This window comes from Staurois parvus, unplaced genomic scaffold (assembly GCF_062004578.1).
Source record: "Staurois parvus isolate SC_StPar_1 unplaced genomic scaffold, SC_StPar_1.0 ptg001140l, whole genome shotgun sequence".
In the NCBI taxonomy this organism is placed as follows: Eukaryota; Metazoa; Chordata; class Amphibia; order Anura; family Ranidae; genus Staurois; species Staurois parvus.
The window spans coordinates 169,342-191,840 of record NW_028318936.1 but is presented as its reverse complement, the minus strand read 5'-3'; the positions used below and the strand labels follow the sequence as shown (position 1 = coordinate 191,840).

The 22,499-nt window shown below is 48.9% G+C and overlaps 1 protein-coding gene across 1 annotated transcript; it reads left to right on the top strand.

Annotated features, from left to right (window-relative positions):
- The first annotated feature begins 425 nt into the window (after positions 1–425).
- On the top strand, positions 426–14,414 carry LOC149439259 (brevinin-2MT1-like). The gene is made up of 3 exons (XM_089659244.1): positions 426–517; positions 1,429–1,511; positions 14,170–14,414. Exons 2-3 carry the CDS (start codon positions 1,438–1,440, stop codon positions 14,321–14,323), a joined length of 228 nt encoding a protein of 75 aa, XP_089515370.1. The 5' UTR covers positions 426–517; positions 1,429–1,437; the 3' UTR covers positions 14,324–14,414.
- The last annotated feature ends 8,085 nt before the right edge of the window (positions 14,415–22,499 follow it).

Sequence of the window (22,499 nt, the reverse complement as noted above, 5' to 3'; positions counted from 1 at the left end):
TCCTATGGACCCCATACCACAAAAAAAGTGTGGGATCCCCTTCAAAACATGGAGACATTTCGCTCTAAAAACATCAACACCGGGATTCTGCTGGATCTCCAAATACTCTCCCCCTCAATTGTCCCCAATGGCGTCCGCAGAGTTAAGAATAGAAGAAAAAGACTCTCATGGAGTAATAAAACCAATTTCCAATTTAATAGAAAAAAAAAGTAAAAAAAACACTTGAACTCTCACAATTAAACATGTCTAAATAGCAGATCAGGAGATATTTGGAATGCTTCTTGGGTGCTGATGTTTGTCCCACCTGGAGGCTACGAGGTAAATATTTTCAGAAATTCATGTGTTATCAGTTATGCTTTCCTGAGAACGATGTGACTTCTGAATTAATTTTTAATTAAACATCCTGTGTACTCAACTTGTTTCTTCTATTATATAAGCCAACCCTGTTCTTCGTAGAGTAGACCTTCCACTGAAGTCTTCCATCTGTCTACATTCTCAGCACCAGCTGACCTCCCTGGTAAGTATACGCTGGAATATCTTTATTATATTATTAATTCTATTATATTTTTAAGAAAATAATCCTCGGTCTTCAGCTTTCCGGTAAAGTATAAATTACTCCTCTAATTTATTTTTATTACAAATGCTGGCAAAGTTCCTCCTATCATCTTTCTCATAACCTAGAATTAAACCATATATTATGAGACATTATGATGAGGATCACGTAACGTTTTAGTTTTTGTATTCTGTATGGGAATCTTTTTTACAATTTTGATGGAAATTCTCACATGGAAGAAAAATATATTTTAAATATATTTTAAAAACTACATTCTTAATATATTCTTCCCAAACATATTGACATATATTTCAAGTACTACAATTTTGGCCATATTTCCAATATATTTGTGAATATATTATTAAAAATATATTTCATAGTGAAATTTGGAATGCATTTACAAATATATTTAAAAATCTATGTTTAAATGCATTTTTTTAGATGTTCAATATTCACAAATATATTGAAATATATTGAATATGGCCAAAATTGTAGTATCTGAAATATATGTCAATATATTTGGGAAGAATATATTAAGAATGTATTTTTAAAATATATTTAAAATATATTTTTCTTCCATGTGGGTGATTATAATGGGAAGAAGAAGGCCTCATTGTTGGCATCAATGGGAATAATAGAACCATCACTGTTGTCAATTGATGGAATAGCGCCCCAAGGGCCAGGCAAAGGCAAGCAAAGGGCCACATCTGGCCCCCAGGCCACAGTTTGGAGACCACTGGTTTAGAGCTCGGACCTTTTATTGTGTTGGAACAACCATTTTATGTATGGCTAACATTAGGGGATCTCGTATTATTTTTGAGTCATATTTTCCATTTTGTCTTCTTTTTCTTTCCATGGATCAAAATGGACCACAGAGCCCAAAGATGTTCACCTTGAAGAAATCCCTGTTGCTCTTTTTCTTTCTTGGGACCATCACCTTATCTCTCTGTGAGGAAGAGTAAGTATGTAGAAGACTTTTTTAAATACAAGTATAGACTTAATTCTGGTAAACCAGCTAAACATATCGGTGAAATGCATATTCCCATATGGAAGAGAAATATATTTTCAATGGATTTAGAAAAAAAAAGTATACATGCGACATATATTTACAATATATTAGCCTACATGAATATATTTTAACATGTATTCCAAAAATGTAAATTAAAATATATTTTCCAAAAGCATATATATTTAAAAATATATTTTTCAAAATATATTTTCCAGATATTTTTGAACATCTAAAAAGATGCATTTAAAATAGATTTTTAAATATACTTTTAAATGCATTCCAAATTACACTTTGATATATATTGTAGCATGTGTTCTGAAAATATTTTTAATAATATATTCACAAATATATTGAAATATATTTTTTAAATATATTGACTATGGCCAAAATTGTAGTATTTGAAACGTCAATATATTTGGGAAGAATATAGTAAGAATTGTATTTTTAAAAATATATTTAATATATATTTTTCTTCCATGTGGGAAGTATAGACTTCTGGTCAAACAGCTAAACATATCGGTGAACTGCATATACCCACATGGAAAAAAAATATATTTTAGGTATATTTAAAAATCTATGTTTAAATGCATTTTATGTAGATGTTCAAAAATATCTAGAAAATATATTTTTAAATATATACCTTTGGAAAATATATTTTAATTTACATATTTGGAATACTTGTTAAAATATATTCGTGTAGGACAATATATTGTAAATATATGTCGTTTGTATAATTTTTTGTTTCTAAATATATTGAAGATATATTTTTCATGTGGGTATGAGCGTTGTTTTAGCTACCAAATAATTTTACGTCTGTTTATTGAGTCCTGGAATTTGCACAGCTCTGTCACACAGTACAGGGGAACAGTGTTGGATAAAAAATGACCCGTGACACCTTCCCAGCATGTGGTTGGACTACTGACCTGCTGGTCTTGGCTTAGCCAGCTCAGTACCTGTCTTTGTGCTGGGATCGCGCCACACGCACAAAGACCGCGGTGTCACTGAGAGCCCCGGGTCCCGTTCTAACAATCGGGACCCGGAACTCCCGATTCCGGGTCACATGATCGCTGTGATAGCCTCTGATTGGCTATCACAGCAATCAGTCACTGTGAAACCCACCCATTGTTTTTTTTTTATTTTTTTTTTTCTCTCTGAATGGAGAAGAGAGATACATTATATCTCTCTCTCTCTCCTTGCAGAGAGAAAAGAAACAAAAAATAAAAAACTGTGTGTAAATAAATAAAAAAAAATATAAAAAAAAGAAAGAAAAATACCTAGATTGAGGTTTGATCTACTTCAGTGCCAGGGTTAGTGTTTCGGTCAGGGTCCGGGTCAAAGATTTTTTTTTTTTTAATTGGTATCAGTGTCAGTTGGTGTCAATTTCAGTGTATTTTAGGTAGGACAAAAGGAAAAAAAAAAAAAAAGCCCAATGCGCCCTATTGTTTCTGGGCTGTACTATGGGTACAAGCAACAAATAACATACACATATATATATATATATATATATATATATTTATTTATTTTTTTACATTGGTATCAGTGTCAGTTGGTGCCAGTTTCAGTGTATTTTAGGTAGGACAAAAAAAAAAAAAGAAGCACAATGCGCCCTATTGTTTCTGGGCTCTATTACAGGTACAAACAACAAGTAACATACACATATATAGTATCGCTGCGATTGTCAGGAGATGGAGAATTTATTTTGGTTTGTGCTTTGGTGGTAAGTTATGGTAGTAACAAAAAACATGCAGCTAAATTAAAAAAAAAAACTTTTTTTTTTTTTTTACTATTTTGGGCCGGTTTTCCTTTGATAATAAGAAAAAAATCAGGAGATATCCATTACCATTTACCATTAAACAAAAGCCCAATTTGTCCTGAAAACAAATGCGGTAGAATCCACCTGGATGTACAAAGTAGTTGTGATGGGATGTACGGTTTAACTAACGCATGTCAAAGTTGTCAAATTTTCCTTGGGCATTAAGATTTATTTTACCCTTAGGAGTAAGGAGGTTAATTGAACAAGCTGAAGTTAGCAGCTGATTGGCTTCACCAGAGTTTTCACTCTCCGGTTTTAGTAAATCTCCTCCACTGTGTCCAAAAAATACACATTTTTTTTCCCCAGTGAAATACAGTTTTTTTAAATATAATCAATGCTGTTTTATGTTATTATTATTATAATGTAAAAAAAATCAACATTTTCAGTTCCCAATGAAATACAATGTTTTTATATTATAATCAATGTTGTTTTATGTTGTTATTATTATTATTATAATAATACAGGATTTATATAGCGCCAACAGTTTACTCAGCGCTTTACGACATAAAGGAAGACAATGCAGCAATGATACAGTTCAATGCAAAGGGGTTAAGAGGGCCCTGGCCCTGGGAGCTTACAATCTAAGATTTTGCACTCCCCAGTTTAAATAAATCTCCTCCACTGTGTCCAAAAAATTCAAAATTTTTGTTCCCAGTGAAATACAGTTTTATATGTTGTAATCAATGTATTGTTATGTTGTTATTATTATTATTATTATCATTATTATTATTATTTTTATAATGTCCAAAAAAATACTCATGTTAGTTCCCAGTGAAATAAGTTTTTTTATGTTGTAATCAATGTTGTTTTATATTATTATTATTTTTTAAAAAATACACATTTTTGTTTCCAGTGAAATAGTTTTTTTTTTGTTATAATTAGAGATGAGCGAATCGAACTCGGCGAAGTGGAATTCGTTTCGAATATTAGGAAAATTTCGATTCGAAAATTAGCAGACTTCGGATGCGCGAATCGAAATTTTTCCAAAAATGGCGGCGACATGTGCGGCGACGGAGCGGGGATCTCTGGGAAGGCGCGCAGACAAGGCGCGCTGACCCATAATGCATTCATTCATGACATGTGATCGCATTAGCCAATCAGCAGCCAGCCAGCCAGCACTGTGTAATGGTGGAGCTATAAATTGCGGCCATCTTACAATTCTCCATTTGCCTCTGGTCATTCAAGAGAGACAGACCTCTCTGTATTAGGGAAACAAAATCGTTACTTAGGGACACAGAACCGTTACTTAGGGACACAGAACCGATACTTAGGGACACCGAATTGTTATTCAGGGACAGACACAGAATTGTTACTCAGGGACAGACACAGAATTGTTACTCAGGGACAGACACAGAATTGTTACTCAGGGACAGACACAGAATTGTTACTCAGGGACACAGAATTGTTACTGAGGGACACAGAATTGTTACTGAGGGAAACAGAATTGTTACTGAGGGACACAGAATTGTTACTCAGGGACAGACACAGAATTGTTACTCAGGGACAGACACAGAATTGTTACTGAGGGACACAGAATTGTTACTGAGGGACACAGAATTTTTACTGAGGGACACAGAATTGTTACTCAGGGACACAGAATTGTTACTCAGGGACACAGAATTGTTACTCAGGGACAGACACAGAATTGTTACTGAGGGACACAGAATTGTTACTGAGGGACACAGAATTGTTACTCAGGGACACAGAATTGTTGCTCAGGGACAGACACAGAATTGTTACTGAGGGACACAGAATTGTTACTCAGGGACAGACACAGAATTGTTACTGAGGGACACAGAATTGTTACTGAGGGACACAGAATTGTTACTCAGGGACACAGAATTGTTACTCAGGGACAGACACAGAATTGTTACTGAGGGACACAGAATTGTTACTCAGGGACACAGAATCGTTGAATTAAAGAGTATGTCAGACAACACGCAGAGGAGTGGCAGAGGAGGCAATGTTTTAGGAGCGAGCAGACGTGGCAGCAGAGGAAGGGGTCGAGGCAGCACTAGTCGCAGCCAGAGGCCAGTGCTCCCGGTGTCATCCAGCGGTCGTGTCTCCACCGACAACCCTGCCGTCATCGATTGGTTGGCTCGGTCGTCTTCCTCTTCCCAGGTCACCTCTGACACCTACAGCCAACGGTCGGTGGGTACGTCAGACACAACCGTTAGTTGGCATGGCCCGGGAGCAAGCTCACTGAAATCACGTGTCCTCTACCTGCCCCTGTCCTTTGCCGTTCCCTCACCAAGCGAAGTATCGCATGCTGTGGGCTCAGCCCCACTGTACAGTGAGGAAGAGCTAACAGAGGGCGGTCAGGAACGGGGGGAGACATCCGCCTCTTCAGCAGCCAGGCGAAGAAGTACTGGCGAGGAGAGTGGCTCGGTAGCCGGTCTAGAGACAGGTCTGTCTCCTGACCCACACGCAGCCAAGGGGGCTAGTAGTGAGGCGCAGACCCTAATTGATGATGATAAGGCTGATCGCACTTGGCAGCCTCGTCCTCATCAGGCTATTGCTTCCGCATCATCAGGAAAAGACCAATCATCGCTTGGTAGCGAGCAAAACAGTCGGTGGGTTGCCCAGGAGGCAGCAGGGTCGCAGCAGTGTCAGTGGAGGCAAACAGCCACAGAGTAGAGCACCAGCTCCACTGCAGCCTACCACCACGGCCAGTAGTGGTGCCGGTGTGCACGGAGGAAGTAGCAGTCAGCCAGTGAGGAGTAGCGGGGGCAAAGTTTCCTACTCGGCGGTGTGGCAATTTTTCGTCAAGCCGCCCGAGGAAGTAAACGTAGCCGTATGTTGACTATGTGGCCAGAAAGTCAAGCGTGGCCAGGGGGCCCATGTCTCCATCGCCACACTCTGCCATGTGCCACTTTCAGGTCTCCTCACACTGCTGGTGTGTTCCATTTTGTCATAGGGTGCTGGCAGATTACGGGCCTCCCATTGCTGCTGCCAGGCCCGTAATCTGCCATGGTCCCCCGTACCGACTCCTCATGCTGCTGCCAGGTCCAGAGTCTCTCATGGGTCCCTGTACGGCCTCCCATTGCTGCTGTCTCCATCGCCACACTCTGCCATGTGCCACTTTCAGGTCTCCTCACACTGCTGGTGGGTTCCATTTTGTCATAGGGTGCTGGCAGATTACGGGCCTCCCATTGCTGCTGCCAGGCCCGTAATCTGCCATGGGCCCCGTACCGCCTCCTCATGCTGCTGCCAGGTCCAGAGTCTCTCATGGGTCCCTGTACGGCCTCCCATTGCTGCTGTCTCCATCGCCACACTCTGCCATGTGCCACTTTCAGGTCTCCTCACACTGCTGGTGGGTTCCATTTTGTCATAGGGTGCTGGCAGATTACGGGCCTCCCATTGCTGCTGCCAGGCCCGTAATCTGCCATGGGCCCCCGTACCGCCTCCTCATGCTGCTGCCAGGTCCAGAGTCTCTCATGGGTCCCTGTACGGCCTCCCATTGCTGCTGTCTCCATCGCCACACTCTGCCATGTGCCACTTTCAGGTCTCCTCACACTGCTGGTGTGTTCCATTTTGTCATAGGGTGCTGGCAGATTACGGGCCTCCCATTGCTGCTGCCAGGCCCGTAATCTGCCATGGGCCCCCGTACTGCCTCCTCATGCTGCTGCCAGGTCCAGAGTCTCTCATGGGTCCCTGTACGGCCTCCCATTGCTGCTGTCTCCATCGCCACACTCTGCCATGTGCCACTTTCAGGTCTCCTCACACTGCTGGTGGGTTCCATTTTGTCATAGGGTGCTGGCAGATTACGGGCCTCCCATTGCTGCTGCCAGGCCCGTAATCTGCCATGGGCCCCGTACCACCTCCTCATGCTGCTGCCAGGTCCAGAGTCTCTCATGGGTCCCTGTACGGCCTCCCATTGCTGCTGTCTCCATCGCCACACTCTGCCATGTGCCACTTTCAGGTCTCCTCACACTGCTGGTGTGTTCCATTTTGTCATAGGGTGCTGGCAGATTACGGGCCTCCCATTGCTGCTGCCAGGCCCGAAATCTGCCATGGGCCCCCGTACCGACTCCTCATGCTGCTGCCAGGTCCAGAGTGTGTCATGGGTCCCTGTACGGCCTCCCATTGCTGCTGTCTCCATCTCCACACTCTGCCATGTGCCACTTTCAGGTCTCCTCACACTGCTGGTGTGTTCCATTTTGTCATAGGGTGCTGGCAGATTACGGGCCTCCCATTGCTGCTGCCAGGCCCGTAATCTGCCATGGGCCCCCGTACTGCCTCCTCATGCTGCTGCCAGGTCCAGAGTCTCTCATGGGTCCCTGTACGGCCTCCCATTGCTGCTGTCTCCATCGCCACACTCTGCCATGTGCCACTTTCAGGTCTCCTCACACTGCTGGTGGGTTCCATTTTGTCATAGGGTGCTGGCAGATTACGGGCCTCCCATTGCTGCTGCCAGGCCCGTAATCTGCCATGGTCCCCCGTACCGACTCCTCATGCTGCTGCCAGGTCCAGAGTCTCTCATGGGTCCCTGTACGGCCTCCCATTGCTGCTGTCTCCATCGCCACACTCTGCCATGTGCCACTTTCAGGTCTCCTCACACTGCTGGTGGGTTCCATTTTGTCATAGGGTGCTGGCAGATTACGGGCCTCCCATTGCTGCTGCCAGGCCCGTAATCTGCCATGGGCCCCCATACCGCCTCCTCATGCTGCTGCCAGGTCCAGAGTCTCTCATGGGTCCCTGTACGGCCTCCCATTGCTGCTGTCTCCATCGCCACACTCTGCCATGTGCCACTTTCAGGTCTCCTCACACTGGTGGTGGGTTCCATTTTGTCATAGGGTGCTGGCAGATTACGGGCCTCCCATTGCTGCTGCCAGGCCCGTAATCTGCCATGGGCCCCGTACCGCCTCCTCATGCTGCTGCCAGGTCCAGAGTCTCTCATGGGTCCCTGTACGGCCTCCCATTGCTGCTGTCTCCATCGCCACACTCTGCCATGTGCCACTTTCAGGTCTCCTCACACTGCTGGTGCTGTCCATTTTGTCATAGGGTGCTGGCAGATTACGGGCCTCCCATTGCTGCTGCCAGGCCCGTAATCTGCCATGGGCCCCCGTAACGCCTCCTCATGCTGCTGCCAGGTCCAGAGTCTCTCATGGGTCCCTGTACGGCCTCCCATTGCTGCTGTCTTCATCGCCACACTCTGCCATGTGCCATTTCAGGTCTCCTCACACTGCTGGTGCTGTCCATTTTGTCATAGGGTGCTGGCAGATTACGGGCCTCCCATTGCTGCTGCCAGGCCCATAATCTGCCATGGGCCCCTGTACCGCCTCCTCATGCTGCTGCCAGTCCACAGTGTCTCATGGGTCCCTGTACGGCCTCCCATTGCTGCTGTCTCCATCGCCACACTCTGCCATGTGCCACTTTCAGGTCTCCTCACACTGCTGGTGCTGTCCATTTTGTCATAGGGTGCTGGCAGATTACGGGCCTCCCATTGCTGCTGCCAGGCCCGTAATCTGCCATGGGCCCCCGTACCGCCTCCTCATGCTGCTGCCAGGTCCAGAGTGTGTCATGGGTCCCTGTATGGCCTCCCATTGCTGCTGTCTCCATCGCCACACTCTGCCATGTGCCACTTTCAGGTCTCCTCACACTGCTGGTGGGTTTCATTTTGTCATAGGGTGCTGGCAGATTACGGGCCTCCCATTGCTGCTGCCAGGCCCGTAATCTGCCATGGGCCCCCGTAACGCCTCCTCATGCTGCTGCCAGGTCCAGAGTCTCTCATGGGTCCCTGTACGGCCTCCCATTGCTGCTGTCTTCATCGCCACACTCTGCCATGTGCCATTTCAGGTCTCCTCACACTGCTGGTGCTGTCCATTTTGTCATAGGGTGCTGGCAGATTACGGGCCTCCCATTGCTGCTGCCAGGCCCATAATCTGCCATGGGCCCCTGTACCGCCTCCTCATGCTGCTGCCAGTCCACAGTGTCTCATGGGTCCCTGTACGGCCTCCCATTGCTGCTGTCTCCATCGCCACACTCTGCCATGTGCCACTTTCAGGTCTCCTCACACTGCTGGTGCTGTCCATTTTGTCATAGGGTGCTGGCAGATTACGGGCCTCCCATTGCTGCTGCCAGGCCCGTAATCTGCCATGGGCCCCCGTACCGCCTCCTCATGCTGCTGCCAGGTCCAGAGTGTGTCATGGGTCCCTGTATGGCCTCCCATTGCTGCTGTCTCCATCGCCACACTCTGCCATGTGCCACTTTCAGGTCTCCTCACACTGCTGGTGGGTTTCATTTTGTCATAGGGTGCTGGCAGATTACGGGCCTCCCATTGCTGCTGCCAGGCCCGTAATCTGCCATGGGCCCCCGTACCGCCTCCTCATGCTGCTGCCAGGTCCAGAGTGTCTCATGGGTCCCTGTACGGCCTCCCATTGCTGCTGTCTCCATCGCCACACTCTGCCATGTGCCACTTTCAGGTCTCCTCACACTGCTGGTGGGTTCCATTTTGTCATAGGGTGCTGGCAGATTACGGGCCTCCCATTGCTGCTGCCAGGCCCGTAATCTGCCATGGGCCCCCGTACCGCCTCCTCATGCTGCTGCCAGGTCCAGAGTGTCTCATGGGTCCCTGTACGGCCTCCCATTGCTGCTGTCTCCATCGCCACACTCTGCCATGTGCCACTTTCAGGTCTCCTCACACTGCTGGTGGGTTCCATTTTGTCATAGGGTGCTGGCAGATTACGGGCTTCCCATTGCTGCTGCCAGGCCCGTAATCTGCCATGGGCCCCCGTACCGCCTCCTCATGCTGCTGCCAGGTCCAGAGTGTGTCATGGGTCCCTGTACGGCCTCCCATTGCTGCTGTCTCCATCGCCACACTCTGCCATGTGCCACTTTCAGGTCTCCTCACACTGCTGCTGGGTTCCATTTTGTCATAGGGTGCTGTATGGCCTCCCATTGCTGCTGCCAGGCCCGTAATCTGCCATGGGCCCCCGTACCGACTCCTCTTGCTGCTGCCAGGCCCGTAATCTGTCATGGGCCCCTGTACCGCCTCCTCATGCTGCTGCCAGGTCCAGAGTGTGTCATGGGTCCCTGTACGGCCTCCCATTGCTGCTGTCTCCATCGCCACACTCTGCCATGTGACACTTTCAGGTCTCCTCACACTGCTGGTGGGTTCCATTTTGTCATAGGGTGCTGGCAGATTACGGGCCTCCCATTGCTGCTGCCAGGCCCGTAATCTGCCATGGGCCCCCGTACCGCCTCCTCATGCTGCTGCCAGGTCCAGAGTCTCTCATGGGTTCCTGTACGGCCTCCCATTGCTGCTGTCTCCATCGCCACACTCTGCCATGTGCCACTTTCAGGTCTCCTCACACTGCTGGTGTGTTCCATTTTGTTATAGGGTGCTGGCAGATTACTGGCCTCCCATTGCTGCTGCCAGGCCCGTAATCTGCCATGGGCCCCCGTACCGCCTCCTCATGCTGCTGCCAGGTCCAGAGTCTCTCATGGGTCCCTGTACGGCCTCCCATTGCTGCTGTCTCCATCGCCACACTCTGCCATGTGCCACTTTCAGGTCTCCTCACACTGGTGGTGGGTTCCATTTTGTCATAGGGTGCTGGCAGATTACGGGCCTCCCATTGCTGCTGCCAGGCCCGTAATCTGCCATGGGCCCCGTACCGCCTCCTCATGCTGCTGCCAGGTCCAGAGTCTCTCATGGGTCCCTGTACGGCCTCCCATTGCTGCTGTCTCCATCGCCACACTCTGCCATGTGCCACTTTCAGGTCTCCTCACACTGCTGGTGTGTTCCATTTTGTCATAGGGTGCTGGCAGATTACGGGCCTCCCATTGCTGCTGCCATGCCCGTAATCTGCCATGGGCCCCCGTACCGACTCCTCATGCTGCTGCCAGGTCCAGAGTGTGTCATGGGTCCCTGTACGGCCTCCCATTGCTGCTGTCTCCATCGCCACACTCTGCCATGTGCCACTTTCAGGTCTCCTCACACTGCTGGTGTGTTCCATTTTGTCATAGGGTGCTGGCAGATTACGGGCCTCCCATTGCTGCTGCCAGGCCCGTAATCTGCCATGGGCCCCCGTAACGCCTCCTCATGCTGCTGCCAGGTCCAGAGTCTCTCATGAGTCCCTGTACGGCCTCCCATTGCTGCTGTCTCCATTGCCACACTCTGCCATGTGCCACTTTCAGGTCTCCTCACACTGCTGGTGTGTTCCATTTTGTTATAGGGTGCTGGCAGATTACTGGCCTCCCATTGCTGCTGCCAGGCCCGTAATCTGCCATGGGCCCCCGTACCGCCTCCTCATGCTGCTGCCAGGTCCAGAGTGTCTCATGGGTCCCTGTACGGCCTCCCATTGCTGCTGTCTCCATCGCCACACTCTGCCATGTGCCACTTTCAGGTCTCCTCACACTGCTGGTGTGTTCCATTTTGTCATAGGGTGCTGGCAGATTACGGGCCTCCCATTGCTGCTGCCAGGCCCGTAATCTGCCATGGGCCCCCGTACCGACTCCTCATGCTGCTGCCAGGTCCAGAGTGTCTCATGGGTCCCTGTACGGCCTTCCATTGCTGCTGTCTCCATCGCCACACTCTGCCATGTGCCACTTTCAGGTCTCCTCACACTGCTGGTGGGTTCCATTTTGTCATAGGGTGCTGGCAGATTACGGGCCTGCCATTGCTGCTGCCAGGCCCGTAATCTGCCATGGGCCCTCGTACCGCCTCCTCATGCTGCTGCCAGGTCCACAGTGTCTCATGGGTCCCTGTACGGTCTCCCATTGCTGCTGTCTCCATCGCCACACTCTGCCATGTGCCACTTTCAGGTCTCCTCACACTGCTGGTGCTGTCCATTTTGTCATAGGGTGCTGGCAGATTACGGGCCTCCCATTGCTGCTGCCAGGCCTGTAATCTGCCATGGGCCCCTGTACCGCCTCCTCATGCTGCTGCCAGGTCCAGAGTGTGTCATGGGTCCCTGTACGGCCTCCCATTGCTGCTGTCTCCATCTCCACACTCTGCCATGTGCCACTTTCAGGTCTCCTCACACTGCTGGTGCTGTCCATTTTGTCATAGGGTGCTGGCAGATTACGGGCCTCCCATTGCTGCTGCCAGGCCCGTAATCTGCCATGGGCCCCCGTAACGCCTCCTCATGCTGCTGCCAGGTCCAGAGTCTCTCATGGGTCCCTGTACGGCCTCCCATTGCTGCTGTCTTCATCGCCACACTCTGCCATGTGCCATTTCAGGTCTCCTCACACTGCTGGTGCTGTCCATTTTGTCATAGGGTGCTGGCAGATTACGGGCCTCCCATTGCTGCTGCCAGGCCCGTAATCTGCCATGGGCCCCTGTACCGCCTCCTCATGCTGCTGCCAGTCCACAGTGTCTCATGGGTCCCTGTACGGCCTCCCATTGCTGCTGTCTCCATCGCCACACTCTGCCATGTGCCACTTTCAGGTCTCCTCACACTGCTGGTGGGTTCCATTTTGTCATAGGGTGCTGGCAGATTACGGGCCTCCCATTGCTGCTGCCAGGCCCGTAATCTGCCATGGGCCCCCGTACCGCCTCCTCATGCTGCTGCCAGGTCCAGAGTGTCTCATGGGTCCCTGTACGGCCTCCCATTGCTGCTGTCTCCATCGCCACACTCTGCCATGTGCCACTTTCAGGTCTCCTCACACTGCTGGTGGGTTCCATTTTGTCATAGGGTGCTGGCAGATTACGGGCTTCCCATTGCTGCTGCCAGGCCCGTAATCTGCCATGGGCCCCCGTACCGCCTCCTCATGCTGCTGCCAGGTCCAGAGTGTGTCATGGGTCCCTGTACGGCCTCCCATTGCTGCTGTCTCCATCGCCACACTCTGCCATGTGCCACTTTCAGGTCTCCTCACACTGCTGGTGGGTTCCATTTTGTCATAGGGTGCTGTATGGCCTCCCATTGCTGCTGCCAGGCCCGTAATCTGCCATGGGCCCCCGTACCGACTCCTCTTGCTGCTGCCAGGCCCGTAATCTGTCATGGGCCCCTGTACCGCCTCCTCATGCTGCTGCCAGGTCCAGAGTGTGTCATGGGTCCCTGTACGGCCTCCCATTGCTGCTGTCTCCATCGCCACACTCTGCCATGTGACACTTTCAGGTCTCCTCACACTGCTGGTGGGTTCTATTTTTGTCATAGGGTGCTGTATGGCCTCCCATTGCTGCTGCCTCCACCGCCACACTGTGGCTCCACACTCTGGTTTTGGCCCCATGACTGCCCAAATGAGTGAAGTGTGCGGTGATTCTAAGATCGACGGCACTCATCTGTATGTCATACTGACTGACAGTATTATTTCTCTTCCCCAGCAGACTCCAAGGGCATTTAAATTAAAGGTACAGTGTTCTGCACTAGTATAAAGGCTCTCTGAAGCCTAGAAACACCCTTTTATAAGTTAAATTCGCAGCGAATATATTCGCCTCGAATCGAATTTTTTCCTCGAATTCGCCGAATCGAATTTTTGAATACTTCGCTCATCTCTAGTTATAGTCAATGTAGTTTTATGTTGTTATTGTTATTATTATTATTATTATTATTTTTATAATGTCCAAAAAAAATACGCATTTTTGTTCCCAGTGAAATACAGTTGTTTTATGTCATAATCAATGTTGTTTTATGGTATTATTATTTCCAAAAAAATACACATTTTTGTTCCCAGTGAAATATGTTTTTGATGTTATAATCCACGTTGTTTTATGTTATTATTATTATTATTATTATCATTATTATTATTATTTTGTCCAAAAAAATAACCATTTTTGTTCCCAGGGAAATACAGTTTTTTTATGTTGTAATCAATGTTGTTTTATGTAACGATAACTGTGTCTTCTTCCAGGAGAGGTGCTGATGAAGAGGAAGAGGACGTTGTAGATGAAGAAGTAAAAAGAGGTGTTTTGGACACAATCAAGAAATTCGGCATAAGTGCTCTCAAGGGTGCGGCCACGGGCTTGCTAAATTCAGTGTCTTGCAAAGTTTCTGGAACCTGTTAAGCCATGAACTGGAAGCCATTTGATGTGAAATATCATTTAGCTAAATGCTAAATGTCTGATTAAAAAATAATAAAATATTGCATGCACTGTGTTTTCTTCTTTATTACTTTTTTTTATGATTAGCCTATTTTATTTGGGGGAAAATAATGGTCCTTGGTGCACTTTCTAGGGCTGTGTTTCTCAATCTTTTTTCAGTCAAGCCACCCTCTAAAACTACCAACAGTCCCAAGGCACTCTTTAAAATTATGGACAGTCCCCAGGCACCCTTTAAAATGATGGACAGTCCCGAGTCACCCTCTAAAATTATGGGTGGTCCTGAGACACCCTTTAAAATGATGGACTGTCCCGAGGCGCCCTTTAAAATGATGGACGGTCCCGAGAAACCCTTTAAAATGATGGACAGTCCCGAGACACCCTTTAAAATGATGGACAGTTCCGAGCAGCCTCTAAAATTATGGACTGTCGCAAGGCACCCGTTAAAATTATGGACAGTCCCGAGGCACCCTTTAAAATGATGGACAGTCCCGAGGCACCCTTTAAAATGATGAACAGTCCCAAGGCACCCTTTAAAATGATGGGCGATCCCGAGGCACCCTTTAAAATGATGGACGGTCCAGAGACACCTTTTAAAATGATGGACAGTCCCAAGGCGACCTTTTAAAATTATGGACAGTCCCAAGGCACCCTTTAAAATGATGGACTGTTCCGAGAAACCCTTTAAAATGATGGACGGTCCCAAGACACACTGTAAAGTGATGGACAATTCCGAGCACCCTCTAAAATGATGGACTGTCCCGAGGCACCCTTTAAAATTATGGACGGTTCTGAGGCACCCTTTAAAATGATGGACAGTCCCGAGGCACCCTTTAAAATACAGACAGTCCGAAGGCACCCTTTAAAATGATGGACGGTCCCGAAACACCCTTTAAAATGATGGACTGTCCCGAGGCACCCTTTAAAATTATGGACAGTCCCAAGGCACCCTTTAAAATTATGGACAGTCCCGAATCACCCTCTAAAATTATGGACTGTCCCGAGACACCCTTTAAAATTATGGACGGTTCTGAGGCACCCTTTAAAATGATGGACAGTCCCGAGAAACCCTTTAAAATGATGGACAGTCCCGACCCACCCTTTAAAATGATGGACAGTCCCAAGGCACCCTTTAAAATGATGGACGGTCCTGAGACACCCTTTAACCATTTGCCGCTTGCCCTATGACCGAATGGCGGCCGGCAAATGTCATAAGCGTTCCGCGTGGACACCATATGAGGTCCTCCTGCACATGCGCAGATTGCGCTCCAGCAGAGACGCGCAGCGGCGCGATCTGTCACCGGCCGTGTACCTCGGACACGGCCGATGACAGATCTGAGTATCGACCCCCGTTGCCGGTACCATGTGACCTGCTATGAACAATCACAGCAGGTCACTTGACAGTTGTATACAATGGATGGCTTCATTCATGCTATCCATTGTATACTAGTGTATAGCTGTGAATGGTCACAGCTAATCACATGCACATGTCATGTGATTAGCTGTGGTCAAATCACAGCTAAGCACAAAAAAAAAACCCCCTGAATGAATCGATGTCATTCAGGTAAATGCTTGCTTATAGCAAAGTAATTCTTTGCTGTAAGCAAATTGTGTAAAAAAAAAATACTGATCACTTCCTAAAAGTAGTACAATGTTACTATGGTAATATTGTACTACTTTGGTCATAGTAAAATATGAAAAAAAAATCTTAAAAAAAAGAAAAAAAATTAATATAAAATAAAAAATATATAAAAAAAAAATATATATATATTTTTTTTTCATACTGTCACCAGTCAGTGTCCCTGATCACCGCCATGCCAGTTATATGATGACGCTGTACTGCACTGGTGAAACTAATTTTTTTTATTTTTTCATTTTCCAAAAAATTATGACAAAAAAATACAACTTCAAAAAACTCACCATGCCTCTTATGAAGTACCTTGGACTGTCTACTTTGCAAAAAGGGGTCATTTGGGGGATATCTGTACTGTTGTGACATTCTTGGACCTCAAGAAATTAGATTGGCTGTTAGTACTTCAGGATTGATCAATATTCAGATCTATACCATAGTTTGTGAACTCTATAACTTTCCTACAAACTAAAAAATGCATCCTAATTTGGGTTATTTTCACCAAAGACATGTAGCAGAATACATCTTGGCCTAAATTTATGAAGAACAATTATTTATTTGCAACTTTTATAACAGAAAAAAAGAAAAATGTGTGTTTTTTCTGAATTTTTGGTCATTTTTGGTTAATTTAGCAAAAAATAAAAAACCCCAGAGGTGATTAAATACCACCAAAAGAAAGCTCTAGTTTTGTGAAGAAAATGATAAAATTTTAGTTTGGGTACAATGTTGTATGACCGTGCAATTGTCATTCAAAATGTGAGAGCGCTGAGACCTGAAAAATGGCCTGGGCAGGAGGGTGTAAAATTGCCGGGTATTCAAATGGTTAACAAAACAACAATAAAAAAGGCACCACAGATCAGATCACCGCGGATGAGTATGAGAGCAGTGGACACAATTGGCCAAAGTAAAAAATAATAAATGGAAACAACTAGAGATGATCGAATCGAACATGACGAAGTGGAATTCGTTTCGAAGATTAGGAAAAATTTGATTCGCGCCGAATCCGAAAATTAGCAAACTTCGGATGCACGAATCAAATTTTTCCAAAAATGGCGGCGACATGTGTGGCGACGGAGCGGGGATCCCTGGGAAGGCGCGCAGACAAGGCGCGCTGACCCATAATGCATTCATTCATGACATGTGATCGCATTAGCCAATCAGCAGCCAGCCAGCCAGCACTGTGTAATGGTGGAGCTATAAATCGCGGCCATCTTAGAATTCTCCATTAGCCTCCGGTCATTCAAGAGAGACAGACCTGTCTGTATTAGGGACAGAGTTAGGGCCACAGAGACTTTAGGGCCACAGAATCGTTACTCAGGGACACAGAATCGTTACTCAGGGACACAGAATCGTTACTCAGGGACAGACACAGAATTGTTACTCAGGGACACAGAATCGTTACTCAGGGACACAGAATCGTTACTCAGGGACACAGAATTGTTACTGAGGGACACAGAATCGTTACTCAGGGACACAGAATTGTTACTGAGGGACACAGAATCGTTACTCAGGGACACAGAATCGTTACTCAGGGACACAGAATCGTTACTCAGGGACACAGAATCGTTACACAGGGACACAGAATCGTTACTCAGGGACACAGAATCGTTACTCAGGGACACAGAATCGTTACTTTCTGCTTCACAACCACTATTGTACGTTCAAAGAGTTTAATCCTGTTTTATGTTTGGGGTGCTTATTGAATTAAAGAGTATGTCAGACAACACGCAGAGGAGTGGCAGAGGAGGCAATGTTTCAGGAGCGAGCAGACGTGGCAGCAGAGGAAGGGGTCGAGGCAGCACTAGTCGCAGCCAGAGGCCAGTGCTCCCGGTGTCATCCAGCAGTCGTGTCTCCACCGACAACCCTGCCGTCATCGATTGGTTGACTCGGTCGTCTTCCTCTTCCCAGGTCACCTCTGACACCTACAGCCAACGGTCGGTGGGTACGTCAGACACAACCGTTAGTTGGCATGGCCCGGGAGCAAGCCCACTGAAATCACGTGTCCTCTACCTGCCCCTGTCCTTTGGTGTTCCCTCACCAAGCGAAGTATCGCATGCTGTGGGCTCAGCCCCACTGTACAATGAGGAAGAGCTAACAGAGGGCGGTCAGGAACGGGGGGAGACATCCGCCTCTTCAGCAGCCAGGCGAAGAAGTACTGGCGAGGAGAGTGGCTCGGTAGCCGGTCTAGAGACAGGTCTGTCTCCTGACCCACACGCAGCCGAGGGGGCTAGTAGTGACGCGGAGACCCTAATTGATGATGATGAGGCTGATCGCACTTGGCAGCCTCGTCGTCATCAGGCTATTGCTTCCGCATCATCAGGAGAAGAGGGTGCCAGCTTGCCAGCAAGCAAAACAGTCGGTGGGTTGCCCAGGAGGCAGCAGGGTCGCAGCAGTGTCAGTGGAGGCAAACGGCCACGGAGTAGAGCACCAGCTCCACTGCAGCCTACCACCACGGCCAGTAGTGGTGCCGGTGTGCACGGAGGAAGTAGCAGTCGGCCAGCGAGGAGTAGCGGGGGCAAAGTTTCCTACTCGGCGGTGTGGCAATTTTTCGTCAAGCTGCCCGAGGAAGTAAACGTAGCCGTATGTCGACTATGTGGCCAGAAAGTCAAGCGTGGCCAGGGGGCCCATGTTGGGACTACAGCGTTGCGTCAGCATATGCAGCGTCGCCATTCGGTGGCCTGGGAAAACCGTGATAAAGATACGGCGGTTCTGCCTGCCCCAGCCCCCGCTCCATCACCCGCTCCGTTACTTGCTCCGTCACCCGACGTCAATCGCCCTTTATCAGCCAGTCAAGGCTCCAACACCTCTGTTGAGGGGAGTTGTTGCTCGTTGGCATCTTCCGCTCGTTCAGATGCTCCTTCTCCTGCTACTCCTCTTCACGGATTCCGTCAGCAGTCTTTCTTGGAATCCGTTTCCAAGAGACAAAAGTTTGCGAGCACGCACCCGACGGTGCAGAAGCTGAACGTCCTCCTGTCCAAGTTGCTGGTGCTGCAGTCCCTCCCTTTCCAAGTGGTGGACTCAGTACCTTTCCGAGAAATGATGGCTTGTGCCGAGCAGCGGTGGAGAGTGCCAAGCCGGCATTTCTTCGCCAAAAAGGCAGTGCCAGCCCTGCATTCACATGTAGAAGAGATGGTGGGCCAGTCTTTGAGCATGTCGGTCTCTGCCAAAGTGCACGGCAGCGCCGACGTGTGGAGCTGTAACTACGGTCAGGGACAGTACATGTCATTTACGGCCCACTGGGTGAACGTGGTGCCGGCACAGCCGCACCAGCAACTTGGACAGGTCACGCCGCTTTTGCCTCCACGTTTGCACGTCCTTGGTCCAGAAAAGATGTCCGCCTCTACCACCTCTTCTTCCGCCGTGTCCTCAGCCGCCACCCCCGTGCCAAGTCCCATTACCCGACCGGCATATCACATGTGCAGGGCGCAACGGTGTCACGCTGTGCTGCACCTGGTATGCCTTGGCGAACGTAGTCACACAGGGGAGGAACTTCTGAGTGTAATGAACAGAGAAATGGACAGATGGCTGTCTCCGCGCAAACTGAAAATCGGAACCATGTTGACCGACAACGGAAAGAACATGGTGTCTGCTCTGCGTCAAGGAAGGTTGTGCCATGCGCCATGCATGGCTCACGTGTTCAATCTGGTTGTCAAGCGGTTCCTAAAATCCACCATCCCACTGCAAGACATCCTTAAAATGTCACGTAAACTTTACATGCATTTCAGCCATTCCTACACCGCAAAGCACACCCTCCTTGAGCTGCAGCGGCAGAACGGAATTCCACAGCATCGCCTGATCTGCGACGTTGCAACAAGGTGGAATTCAACCCTACATATGTTAGACCGCCTTTACGAACAGCGAAAGGCCATCACCGATTTCCTGATGTTACAAGCGGATAAAGGTACTCCCCTGTGTAACTTAGATGTCAGCCATTGGCAGCTCATGCGTGACACCTGCCGCTTGCTCAGGCCCTTTGAGGAGGCCACGCTATTCGTGAGTCGGCAGGACTATGGGATGAACGACGTCATTCCTCTGTTGCACGTCCTGGAACAAATGCTGTTAACAATGGCTGGTCAGGGTGCGGTAGACGTGGCGCACAGATCTCAACGCCACATGACCCCTGTGGGGGCAGGACAGGAAGAAGAGGAGGAGGTAGAGGAGGACATTGGTGCTCAGGAATTATTGAGTGAAATGGGTGGTTTTTCCACTCAGCGGACAGGAGTGGAGGAGCAGGAGCATCTGGTAGAGGAGGAGGAGGAGACAGAGGACCCAGACGCACCGTGGCAGTATGCTGTGGAGATGGAGGCAGGGAGTCCCTCGCATTCCTTGGCACAAATGGCCCATAGCATGCTCGGTTGCTTGCGTAGCGACAGCCGAATAATAACCATCAGACAGAGGGATGACTTTTGGCTGTCCACCTTGTTGGACCCTCGCTACCGTTCAAAAATGGTGGCCTTTTTCACAACTGCTGAGAGGGAGGCCAAAATAAAGTACTATAAAAACCACCTATGTAGTCAGTTGGTCTCTGCCTTTCTGCGCCAACGTCCATCCTCAGACACTGTGGGCCCTGTGCGCTTGCGTTCTGCTGCCATGGCAGCAGGGGAGGGGTGGGGTGGTAGGAGCAGTGGCAGCTCCACCAGCAGCGGCTGCCTCAGTCTGCAGTCGATGATGAGTAGCTTTCTTCACCAGTGCAGTGAGGAAACTACTAACCAGCCGCAGCAGCAGCAGCATCAGGTGGACCTGGAGCAGGACCTCAAACAACAGGCTCGGGCCTACTTGGACAGCACCCTGCCAACCGAGGTAGACAATCCCCTTGACTACTGGGCAACGAAACTTGACCTTTGGCCCCAACTAGCTGAATTTGCCCTTGAAAGGCTGTCATGCCCGGCCAGTAGCGTGGCATCGGAGCGCGTGTTTAGTGCGGCAGGAGGTATTGTAACTCCGCGGAGGACACGACTGTCCACCCAAAGTGTGGAGAGACTCACGTTTGTGAAAATGAATCAGGCGTGGATTAGTCTGGATTTCAAACCACCAGTTCCTGACACAACTGACTAAATCCGCCATGAATCATGCCCCAAACATGTTATTATTTTTAACATAGGCCTCTGTATGGCCTTCAATTTAAGCTGCTTACGCTTCGCCACTCTGCCATGGGCCCCTGTACCGCCTCCTCTTGCTGCTGCCAGGTCCAGAGTGTGTCATGGGTCCCTGTACGGCCTCCCATTGCTGCTGACTTCATCGCCAGACTCTGCCATGTGCCACTTTCAGGTCTCCTTACACTGTTGGTGGGTTCCATTTTGTGATAGGGTGCTGTATGGCCTTCCATTGCTGCTGCCTCCACCGCCACCCTGCGCCATGTGCCTCTGTCGTCTGCTCACGCTGCTGACGGCTTCTGCTTTTTAACCGAGGCCTGTGTTTGGCTTCCGAATACTGCTGCATCCACCGCCACCCTGCGCCATGTGTCTCTGTCATCTGCTCACGCTGCTGACGGCTTCCGCTTTTTAACCTAGGCCTGTGTATGGCTTCAGAATAATGCTGCCTACACCGCCACCCTGCGCCATGTGCCTCTGTCGTCTGCTCACGCTGCTGCCAGGTCCATACTGATTCATGGCCCCTTGTACCGGCTCCTCATGAACGTGGTTCAGCGGGTTTGCATCACTTAACGGCAAATCGTTGACAAACGCTGGGACATTCAGTGTTGTGCGCATTAAGCCAGACACCAAAGGGCAGCACAGACCTGTTATTACTCGCTCAAGCATGGCTGAACAAAACCAGTCTCTACCACAAATTGGACCCAGACCTGCCCAGGGTCTCGTAAGTAGATTGCACGGAGGAGTAGAGTTCGTTATTGGAATTAACTGTGAGGGACTTTTAAACCTAGGCCTGTGTATGGCCTTCAATTGAAGCTGCTTCTGCTCCGCCACTCTGCCATTGGACTCTTGATAGTCATCTCCCCACGCTGCTGCTGGGGGGACTTTTTAACATAGGCCTCTGTATGGCCTTCAATTTTAGCTGCTTACGCTCCGCCACTCTGCCATGGGCCCCTGTACCGCCTCCTCATGCTGCTGCCAGGCCTGTAATCTGTCATGGGCCCCTGTACCGCCTCCTCATGCTGCTGCCAGGTCCAGAGTGTGTCATGGGTCCCTGTACGGCCTCCCATTGCTGCTGTCTCCATCGCCACACTCTGCCATGTGCCACTTTCAGGTCTCCTCACACTGCTGCTGGGTTCCATTTTGTCATAGGGTGCTGTATGGCCTCCCATTGCTGCTGCCTCCACCGCCACACTGTGGCTCCACACTCTGGTTTTGGCCCCGTGACTGCCCAAATGAGTGAAGTGTGCGGTGATTCTAAGATCGACGGCACTCATCTGCATGTCATACTGACTGACAGTATTAGTTCTCTTCCCCAGCAGACTCCAAGGGCATTTAAATTAAAGGTACAGTGTTCTGCACTAATATAAAGGCTCTCTGAAGCCTAGAAACACCCTTTTTATAAAGGTAAATTCGCAGCGAA